At 30.6% G+C, this 11,774-nt stretch overlaps 1 protein-coding gene across 2 annotated transcripts; it reads left to right on the plus strand.

Moving 5' to 3' along the window:
- The first annotated feature begins 9,486 nt into the window (after positions 1–9,486).
- Positions 9,487–11,481, plus strand: LOC126720692 (probable WRKY transcription factor 3). Of its 2 annotated transcripts, none has more exons than XM_050423456.1 (3): positions 9,487–9,666; positions 10,600–10,731; positions 11,061–11,481. In XM_050423456.1, the coding sequence occupies exons 1-3, from the start codon at positions 9,632–9,634 to the stop codon at positions 11,275–11,277; spliced, it is 384 nt and encodes a 127-aa protein (XP_050279413.1). In that variant the 5' UTR covers positions 9,487–9,631; the 3' UTR covers positions 11,278–11,481. The 2 variants fall into 2 exon arrangements, with proteins under 2 accessions (XP_050279413.1, XP_050279404.1); XM_050423447.1 differs by lacking the exon at positions 9,487–9,666 and adding an exon at positions 9,872–10,267.
- Positions 11,482–11,774: the final 293 nt, after the last annotated feature.

Genomic DNA, 11,774 nt, shown 5'->3' on the forward strand with positions numbered 1-11,774 from the left:
CATCACTACGCAGTGAGTGAGGATGTGAGTTTATGTGCTAAACATAGAATAAAAACTAGAGAACACTCTCATGACACTTGCTAGAATGGTCTAATACCAGTGAACTTTTTTCCACTTTTGAAATAAGTTTGTATAAGGTGGGTCTCATGACGTTAAAAATTTTTTTATCTTTAATAATCAACTTTTACTTTATAAGATTCTCACCCAAAAAACCACTTACTTTTAGAAGCACTAATCAAAATTGTGAATTTTTTTAATTATTAAAGACACAAAAATTCTCACAACGATTAAAATAGTATGCTATAATTAGTGCTACTAAAAATAACGTTAGTAATGTATGGTGTGTCTCATGAAAGTGATGTTGTTCTAATTATGAACTCAACCGTTGTAAAAAGTTTCATGGCTCTTACCTTTTAACATGTTTGAATAATTGCATTCTCGAGGATGTGTACCTCCTTCCTCCTTAATTCATTGCCAGCATCCATTTCCAGGCCCAGTTTCTTATTCTCTCTTTACTAACATTGAATCTGCCATTCAGATTTGATTTGCCAGCAACATAATTTTGTCTTCATGGCATACGAATATTCAGTGGAATGCCTTTCATGCCCTCTTAACAAGATTGCATCAGTGGTGCCAAAAATTTAGCAATTTGGCACCACAAAAAACTACTTTATTTATTTTACTATCTCACTTTACAAAACACCCAATATTAGTAATTTTATTTTAACATTCAACACAATAAAATAGTATAAACATCACAAATATATATATATATATATATATATATCTACTACAATAAACAACAACCACGGCTAGTTCAACAACTTTGGGAACCTTAGGCGAAAATTTTAAGTAGAGCATTTTTATATTTAAATATTAATTAAATAATATTTATTGAATTTTTTTTATTTTTTATTTAAAATCTGTTGATCCTTTTTGAGATTCAATTTGCTTTTCGATTTTTTTTTTCGAAGTTTTTCATATCCAGATAATTTTTTTTCTAGTAAACATTTATAATTAGCAAATATTTATAAATAAACTAAAAATAAAATTTAAAGTATAAAATAATAGAACCTGATTATTGCAACTTTTTAAACGTCGTGGCCACTTTATTCTTTAAAGTTTAAACCTACAATCTTGCACAAATAAAAATTAATTTATTAATTGGTTCAAAAAATTAGTATCATTATAATACAAATGGGTTGATATGATATACACCAAATTATCAATTAGTGTGATAAAAAGAAATTATGCATGTACAGGCGTTTATTATACAGTGGGTGGGTTTAAAAATGTTTTGTTAATAAACTTAAAATCCAAAAAATCTTGAAGCTTTAAGTGTTTAGTACTATTGTTTAAACAACAGTTTTCAATATTTAAATAACATTACACGTATTTCCACACATTTTTTCACTCACACATATTTCTACAAAACAACAATAACGTTACTAGAAATCTCTTACCAAATGGGCAAATGCTAAAACTCATCTAATCAATAGGTGGTTAGTGTCTTTAATGATAGTGTGTGGGCCATGTGGGATGTGGCTATGGTGTACTATAGTGATATTTGCTGTGTGCAGTGTGTAGTGCAATAATCTTTCCTGTCAGTTATGTAGTGTAGATTATTATTTCCACAAAACAACAATAACGTTACTAGAAATCTCTTACCAAAAAGGCAAATGCTAAAACTCATCTGATCAATAGGTGGTTAGTGTCTTTAATGATAGTGTGTCGGCCATGTGGGATGTGGCTATGGTGTGCTATAGTGATATTTGCTGTGTGTAGTGTGTAGTGCAATAATCTGTCCAGTCAGCTATGTAGTGCAGATTATTATTATTATTTTGAAAAATTGAATAAAAAGCTAAAGGTCATCACAAATCAGTACTTCAGTACTCTTTGAGAGAGAGAGAGAGAGAGAGAGAGAGAGAGAGAGAGAGAGAGAGAGAGAGAGAGAGAGAGAGAGAGAGAGAGAGAGAGAGAGAGAGAGTAAGCACCCCTAGGGCCGGCTAACACGTACACTGTGAAGCTCACACACACACCATTCACGGTACACCACTGTAGTGAAGCTATTGCAAATTGATTTCATAGTGAAGAAAGAAAGCTCATAAAAAAAAGAGATTCGTGATGATGAAAAGAAAGGTGAAAATATAGATGGAGAGACATAAAGATAGAGAGATTGAGAGTTTTTTTTTTTTTTTTCTTTTGTTTTAGAAATTTATAATCTCTTCTTATTTCTTTTGTTTGGTATTAATTTTGATTTTAGCATATTTCAAGAATGAGTTAATGAATCTGTCTCCTATAATTTAATTTTGTTAGCTGAATTTGACTATTTTTTCCCTTTTTAATCTACTGTATTTTAGGATATAATTGTGCATTTTTAATGCATTCTACTAACCAATAAAAGGAGTTAAAATTTTGTTTTCCTTAATTAAAAGATTTTTTTTTTCTTTTTTCTTTTTTCTTTTACAATTGGGGCCTTCTTTTCCTTTTTAATCTTCTGTATTTTAGGATACAATGAGACATTTTTAATTCATTCTATTGGCCAATAAAAGGACTTAAATTTTTTTTTCCTTAATTAAAATTTATTATTATATATATTTTTAATACAAGTGGGGGCCTTTTTTTTTCTATTTGTGGACCTTAGACGATTGCATCAATTGCATCCATAGTTCAGCCGACCCTAACAACAACCACAACCACCAACACAATATAATAATATATCTTTCAATATAATATATTTTTTTACACCATCTTAACTACTACACTATAGCTCTGCAACAAAAAAAATATAGATTTGGCTCCACTGATGCAGCCCATTTTTGCTATATTTTGATGGTAAATTTAGTATTTTAGCAAAATGCCTCCACCAATACTAATGCTCTAATCCAATCTACTTGCTTGTCTTTCTCTTTCTAGGAGATTCAATTTTGCATATGTACAAGAGGTGTAGAATTTTACACTCTTGGTTTTTTTCCGAATTTTCCATTGACTGTGTTCCTTAGATTAGTCCCTTTTTAGAGCCTTTCAAATACTTTGCCAAGCGAAGAGTCAAAATACTATCTTGTGATGTGTATTTAATATTTACACCTCAAGATGGATACAATAGTAACAATACAACACATGAAAAAGAGTAGGTTGTACTCGGTAGTTATTGAATATTGTAAAAGATTTGAAGTTTAAATCCTATACTAAGTGGGTTCCAGTTAGTTTAACTGGTAAAGTCTCTGATGGACGTTATAGATTGAAACTCTCTCAAAAAAATCCTACACCAATATTCAATTAATGTCTTGGTTATGGAACGGCCATATGTTGAAATTCTATAGTATCTAAAAAAAAAAAAAAAAGACTGTCAAAGTAAATTACAAGGTTTACTCCTAGTGGTTTTGTTTGTGTCAAGACTCAAAAGTGCCAATTGCATAGCCAACTCAGGGTGATATGTTTAACTTTAGGGGCTGTTTGGATTGGCAATTTTCATAACTCAATTCTCAGTTTCTATAACTCATAACTCAAAAATGGTGGGACCCATAGCAGAAATGTTGTTTAGCAAACGATAACTCTGTTTCCATAACTCATAACTCAATGACAATATTGTAATTAAACACACATAGGGAACCCGCAGCCGCAACTTTTGACCACTTTTGACTTTTTTTTTTCTTTTCCTGGGTTGGCTGTTCGGTTTTTTTCTTTTTTTTCTTTTTTTTCCCTAGGTTGGCTGTTCGGTTTTTTTTTTTTTTTTTCTTTTCCTGGGTTGGCTGATCGGTTCTTTTTTTTCTTTTTTTTTTCTTTTCCTGGGTTGGCTGTTAGGTTCTTTTTTTTTTTTTTTTTTTTTTTTTTTTCACTGGGTTCAGTGAGTTTGGGTACTGAAAAAAAAAAATGAAAAAGCTGCACCGGTGACAATTATGGGACCCACAAATAGTGTGAAAAATATTGAGTAATGGGAAGTGAGTGATGGTGTCAAACAAAAATGGTATTTTAGAATGATGAGTAATGAGTGATGAGTTATGAGTGATGAGTGATGAGTTATGAGTGATGAGTGATGGAAAAAATGAATCCAAACAGCCCCTTAACTCCTCTCTTTTAGAGATGTCCAAGTTAAACGAAGGACTCATTGGAGATTATTCTGGCTGGTATCCATTACTTTGGGGTAGGCAAATCCTTGTTGGATACCATATTGGGAGGTGATCTTTTTAATCATTATTGATTTATTTTTTCTGAAATTTGTAATATTATGACTGAATGTACGGTTTGTGTATTTTGAAATAAGTGTTATGATGTCATAGGATAACGAAATAAGAAAACATGAGATGTGGTAACCCAAACATTGTCCACCCCCTATTGTAAAGTGATTAAGTGTTACTCAAAATTTTTAAGGTTGACTTAGCTATATATGTCTATAACATCACCAAGAAGTGCAAATTAACAGCAAACCTGAGTTTTGTCAACCTCATGACCAAATTATGATTCATGGGGCAGATAGATGTTAAGCATGTTGGAGAGAAAAGGAAGGGGGGGGGGGGGGGGGGGGGGGCTGTGAGCCTAACTAGGAAACAAGTGAAGAATCCTATGTAGAAAATTTTTAGAAAGGAAATTGTTACTTTTAATTCTTTTTTTTAGTTTAGAATTCTCTTATTCCATCTTAGCATGCATATTATACATGCTCAATTATCCACTTAATGACTAATGTACCAAGTGCTTTGTAACTCAAGTTTTTAATTGAGACGTCTACAATTTAAATTCTTCCTTATCCATTCTAACTATAGAATTATAAAATTTATAAAATAAAAAAAAAAAAAAAAAAAAAAAAAAACTCTATAATGCGTGTGTATCTCAGTTGTGGCGGAGCCAAGAATTTGTAGTTGGAAGGCCAAGTAATGAATAAGAGGATTACATTATTTTTTTCTTAATATATATCCATACTATGTACAATTATCTAAAATATATAGTAGTATCATAAACACAATTCAATATACAATACATTTTTTTTTTTGTGATACATATATATAATATAGTTAAGTGGATTAATTTATAACTCAATACAGTTTTTAAATTGTATGTCGACTTATGTTTTCGAGTTAAATTACAACACACCAATTATAATGATTAAAATAAAAGAATATTATTAATAGGTTAAAAGCTGGCTAAAAATTAGACAACAATCATTGAAATGCATAAAAATAAATTGAATCAAAATATCTAGTAATATATTTTTTCAAATTAATAATAAGTTATTGTATTTATACATTATATAATATAATATATTTATCAATTAAAAAAAAGAATAGATGAAGACAAGCCATAATGGTTCTAGGACCATAATTATTTTACAACTTTTTGCCACAATTTTATCATTACAGGTTATGAATGGTTGTCTATTACTTATATAAAGACTCACTACTTGACTACATCTTGTAACAAAAAAATTGTGAAATAAGTTGTGGTAATTAATATATTTTATCCATACCACACGTGGGAGTAAACTAAGCTACTATAGTGATATATCAAGTTTACTTTTGACGTGTATGTTTTTGAACCGTACACGTGGTCATTTCTTAATAGCTTTATTGTATTGGAATTAGACAAAGTAGTATAGAGGTCTTGGACTCTATAAATTGTAAAGCATTAATATGGAAATAACTTATTTAACTGAAACTAAATTTTTTTTGCTAAAACTAATATAGAAAAAAACTAAAAATTAACTAAATTGTACAATAGGACTCATGAATAATACAAAAAAAAAGCTAAAAACTCTAATAAATTGTAGGTTTCATTACTTCCTAAACACACTCTAAGGGTGTGTTTGGTTGGGGTGAAAACAGGGAGAATGGAAAATAGGGTGGAAAATGTTGTTTTCCACTGTTTGGTTGAGGAAATAAAATAGGAGAGATAGAAAATAAGGGATAAAGTTTTCCCTCTGAACCCACTTTTTTTATCCTCCCAAATTAGAAGGAAAATGAGGAGGGAAAAGTGATGAGAAATGCATTTTACACAAATACCCCCACTTTATTACACTCACCTACCCCCTCTCACTTTCCCACTATTATATAACAAGGACATAATAGTCAATTTATATAAACTACATTTTCCATCCTCCCATTTTTCCCTCCAACCAAACACACATGAGGGAAAACCAAATATTTTCCATCCTCCCACTAATTTTCCATTCTCCCACTTTTTCACTCTTCCAACCAAATGGACCTTAAGTATCAATTACTTGAAGTAAAGAAGAGAAGGAAAAGGCAAATGGGACAGAGAGACAGAAGGAGAAAACTAAGGGTGTGTTTGGTTGGGGTGAAAACAGGGAGGATGGAGGCTAAAAGGGTACCTTCTTTGAAATATCATTTAAAATTTTGGGATATTTCATTTATGAGTGCATATGTTTCAATTTTAAAAAATAAATAAATAAATAAAAAATAATAATAATTTGCGCCCGGGGGGGGCCAAGGTCCCCCGGCACCAACGTGACTCCGCCACGTACTGATCTCAAGTGCACACATATATGATAACCCGTGTGACTCTTCAGACCATGAAGTAAAGAATTAAGTACAATGTCCTATTCTACTTTAACACTCTTTCTCAAAAAAAGGAAAAAGAAAAAAAATTGTCTACTTTACAGTTTACACTCCTGTGCGTTTTAATTGCCCTTATATCAATTGAGAAGATCGGTTTAGCCCCCAAATTCATTATGCAGCAGATTTATCAGTTTATTATTAATTAAACCAATTATGTGATCACAGTTATATTAATTTAATCGATAGAACCTAAAAGTTACCAAATCTGTATAGCAACAGACAATACAATGATATGGCGGCGAAGTAGAAAATCAGTAGAGAACGCTTTTAAGTGAAAAACCGCTACAGAGTGACACAACCCAAATAAGACAATCCACTATAAAAGAAGGAATTTACAAATTTAAAACATAGCCTATTTTTACCTAGACTTTACGCAATATTTTGGGACTTAAAAGTATCATAAAACAAACATAATTACATGTAAAATCTTAAAAAAGATAAGAAAATGTGTTTTGTAGGGTTCTTTTTTGGTATTAATATAATGCTAAGCCGAAGCAATCACATGAAGGGTCTTTTCAATGTATGAAAAGATCTCAAGAATTTTTGTTATATTTAGTGGACAAAGACTCACTTAAAAAGTTCATATGACACTGATCTTATAATGATAAGGTGTACAATGATGCAATAAAACTTCAACGTATAAATTAATTTCAAGGTCAAAAACTAGGATTTATCATCATGTGATTATCTCTTAATTCTAATTAATTGAATTAGAATTAATTTATTCAAATGAAAAAGTGATGTTAATAGTATGTTTAGATGAAATCCAGTAAGAAGTTTGCCACATCAACAATTTGTAAAAATATTGTAAATAATTTATATCTGTAGCATTACTCTTGAATATAAGTGATAACCCAACAATCATCTCTTGTAGTTTTCCATGCCTGTGTTTTACCTCCTTAATTAGTATATAATGTATGTGGTTGAAAGTTCAAACTTTAAACCCTACATTTCCTTTACTCTCTATCTACCTAATACCTATATATAAAAAATAACATTTATATTAATACGTTGCTACTTGCTTCCAATTCATCCAAAAAGAATGAGTCAAGAATTGTACAGTTTATTTCAAAATTCGAATCCTGGTAAGTTTGTGAACAAGTTTTGATTTTAGGTCTTGTACTGGCTCAAAAAGAAGTTGTATAGGCTTGGTAGTTGGTTCCATATTATTACTTATCAAGGCCAAGGAAAATTAATACTAGAAAACTAGAAATTAAGCATCAAAATATTTTCATGAAACCAATTTATTTTGCTAGCATGCACTTTGAGGTTAACCTTGGAAATAAGTGAGAATATCGATAATTCTTATTTGCATGCTTTCTTGTTTGTCGTAACTCTTAGGCGAGAAAATTCTAACCTAGGAATTCTGAGTCCCCCTTCCTCTTATAGTTTTTAAAATTTATATTGCTTTGTAAAACTAATTCTCTTAAATGATTTTCTCGATTTCATTGTCCAAGTCACTAGGACTAGGCACTCTAATACATAAAGTGACCTTATCATGGTCATCTTTGTTTGCTATTCATTTTATACAATATGAAGTTAGCACACTTTTTTCCCCAAGTGATTTTAAATTTTTTTTTTTTAAAGATAATTACAACATGCTGCTAACCCTGCAGTTCAAATCTTTTCCCCTCTAAACCCCCAAGCACTTTGTGCATGGGGAGGTACCAATTCAACTACAAAGCTTTTGGCAAGTGATTTTAATTTAAGACTGAAAGTAGCGTATGAGTTTTAAATATTAATGGAGCTAAAGCTTAATTAATTACCTTGAATTTTTTAATTCAAATTTCAAAAATCTCCACAAATATAAATTCGAATAAATGACAAATTTATATGCTTGAATAAAATGATAATATATTAAACAAGCTTTTTTAAAATAATAATAATAAATTCTTCATAAATAATTTGAACTAATACATTAAAATGAATTGGAGAATCTTTTTTTTTTCTTTTTTTTAATAAGCTAATGCATAACTTAAAGAATAGCTATTACAAACGTTTTGGTGATATTTATCAACTTATTTATTTATGTACAATATTTTAAGACCTCGATCTTTCCAAATATAAATATACCTTTTATTCATTTTTAATACATATTCAACTTATTAGTAAAAAGTTAATCCAAACTCAAACAATATCGGCACTGCAGCATTTGTGTTCATTAAAAGAAAGTTTTTTTTTCTTTTCTCAAAAAAAAAGAAAAAAAGAAAGTTTTTTTTTTTCCTTTTTTCTTTTTTTGAGAGAGATATAAAAAGAAAGTTTAAACTTCATGAACTCATCACATTCTTTACTCAATCCTTTTCTTTTTCTTTTTTTTTGAGAATTTCTTTACTCAATCCTTTAAAAACAAAAGGAAAAAAAATTAAAATTTTGTAAGTTTGGACCGTTTGGTAACAATTTTTTTTACTTTTTTATGCTAAACTGTAAGTTTGGTGCCCCTCCAAAAAAAACTGTAAGTTTGGTGACAAATTAATACGTACTGATGTCATTAAGGAGACGTGAGTTTATAGTTTTCCAAGTGCTTGGTCAGGAATCAAGATATCGGTTCTATCCATTCACCTCTATATTGTACCATTTTTTTGTTTTCTTAATGATATGGTGAACCATGGTCTTCCAAAGTTTCCATGCCACCTACGTTTAAGAATGACAAGTGGTCCAATAGGAATGATCCATGTTGTTCCACATCCTTCAGTTTCATTGGTTGAATGATCTATATCAAAGTGTGGAAAATGTTTCACCACACAGTCATAGGAATCCCATGAAAAAATGGGCTCCTACTTAATAGAATTTTTTTTCTCTAATTTGGGTAATATTGTCACCATGGAAAAATGACTAACCCCAAGAAATATTATTATTGTAGAATGACATTGACAAATTTTCTGTATTTTCTATGTTTGTTCCCATTGAAAATAATATAACTGGCCCTAGGAAAGAGATATCACTACCATCATCATAGAAAGAGAACAACATTTTCCTCTCACTTTCTCATCCATTTTTCCACAAAACAGCTAGTAGTAATAAGCTGAATACTTTTTGGCTCTTTCTGGGTGAGAGCAGCTACCATGAGTGAAGCTTCCCAAACTAGACAAGACTCCATGTACATTTCTTGCTCCTTTCTCTCTAACTTTCTTAGTCTTAGAAGGTCGGAGGAAAAGAAAAAGAAAATGTCAAAAGGGCAAAGATTATTTTCAACTATAGTTTTTCTTTTCATTTTCCTTATATCTTCTGAGAAATTTCCTTAAATCTCTTATATTTTTACTTTTTAAATCTTTCCTGAGTTTTTTATTATTTTATTTTATATATATATACATTAGATCTAGTGCGTCTTTGATCATGGAAATTTGGTTGCAAGCTTTTCCCTTTTGTTCTTTTTAGTTTTGCTTTCTAACTCTCTATATATGTGTGCATGTATAATAAGGATGTACTACAGGTATGGAGGTACTTTGAAATGTACCTACGATGCAAGTTTGTTGGTTTTGGTGCACGGATCTTGATTTATTGGAACCAAATACTGTGTTTTTCTCTCCTTGATCAACTTTGTGTTTCCTTGTTTGGATCCAACTTGTATAGGATAAGTAAAAAAACAAATTAATCATTTGTGTATTGCAAGGTTTTGTAATTTTAAACTCAGATCCGCCCCCACATATGCTCCTCTTCCACCCACACCATATATATATATCATCGTCTTCATCATCAAGGTGCACTTCAGCTTTACTTTTTGGCTTCATTCGTTCATTTTTTTTTCAGCTACTAATTCATTATCCGCCTGCCCTATATGATGATGATTGGATGCATTCTTGAAAGTTTTGAATGATAAGAAAAGCATATATATCTTTCACTTATACGTAATTGCTTAAATATATGGGAAACCATACTTGAAATTTCTCTCCCTCCACTCTTTTCTCACACCTATACATGCTTATAGGCTCATACATATGCGTTCAATATATAAAAATAAGTGTGTGTAGTCATTTTATGCAGTGACTGTATGAGAGAATATGTTAATCTGATCCTTGTGATCTTCCACTAGGGAAATATTGGAGGAGGGATATACAGAAGAGCAAGATATGGACCAAGGAGGCTATAGATTGGTGTTACCTGAAGATGGATATGAATGGAGAAAGTACGGCCAAAAGTTCATCAAAAATATTGGTAAAATGAGGTAATAGGATCATCTCCTTATGAATGATTTCATTTTATTTTTGAATGAACTATTTTGTAAATACATTATAAATACAAAGAAGTGCTAGCTGGTATATGCAGAGATTAAAATGAACAACTAGGGATTCAACTTAATTTCCAATATTTTCTAAACTATATATTGATCTATGAGCACCAAGAACCTTGTGTTTCTAACAAAAAAATCCAAAGTTCAAATCCCTCTCTCTCTCAATTATCAAATTTTATGTGTATATATATATATATATATTGATCTATGACCTATGCTAATGCATGTCATTACATGCCTTTCAATAATTTATATATGCTCAGAAGTTATTTCAAGTGCCAAAGGAGCAGTTGTTCTGCAAAAAAGAGAGCTGAGTGGTCAACCTCAGAACCCAACAATCTTAAAGTAGTATATAAGGGGGTGCACAACCATGCCTTACCAGCATCAGAATCTAGCTCCTCTCAGCTAGGGACTTCTTCGAATGCCAACCAATATGACTTGTTGACACAAGTCTTTGGAGATCGATCAACTGCTCATTAATTATCATGACAATTGAAGTACTAGTTCTGCTTATTACTATGCTTTCTAAGAGACCTTTTTCTCTTCCCTTGGAGAAAGCCTTGCCAGTTAAGAACAATGAAGGTTAAATTTATGTTATTTTAATTCACTGGAACATGGGTTTTCTTCAATCTGTTTGTAAATATTTTTGATATATATCCTAAAAAAAGTATCCTCCTTTTTCCAGTCTTTTTAGCATTCAAGTTTTTACATAATAATCATGTCATACTTGATTTGATGCCATTCAATTCATTCACCATATCATAAGATTATGAGTTTGGATGGAACCACAAATTTCATTTTATTTATTTTGAGGGTAACCACAGTAAATTTTGTCTTTTTAATCACTTTTCTGTCCTAAATCAATAAAATGAAGATAAATGGTCTCACATCCTTTCTTCTTGTTGTTTGTAATATATGTTAGAAATAGCCACATTACAAAAATCTATTTGAAAAAGGCTAATATGTTTTATTATCAT

The sequence above is a fragment of the Quercus robur genome, chromosome 1 (genome assembly GCF_932294415.1).
Source record: "Quercus robur chromosome 1, dhQueRobu3.1, whole genome shotgun sequence".
In the NCBI taxonomy this organism is placed as follows: Eukaryota; Viridiplantae; Streptophyta; class Magnoliopsida; order Fagales; family Fagaceae; genus Quercus; species Quercus robur.

Excerpts from the sequence above, each read along its gene's own strand:
- LOC126720692 (XM_050423447.1), top strand. The coding sequence starts at position 10,215 with ATGCTCCTCTTCCACCCACACCATATATATATATCATCGTCTTCATCA. Across the intron at positions 10,268-10,599 it reads TCATCGTCTTCATCATCAAG|GGAAATATTGGAGGAGGGAT; the intron begins GTGCACTTCAGC and ends ATCTTCCACTAG. Across the intron at positions 10,732-11,060 it reads AAAAATATTGGTAAAATGAG|AAGTTATTTCAAGTGCCAAA; the intron begins GTAATAGGATCA and ends ATATATGCTCAG.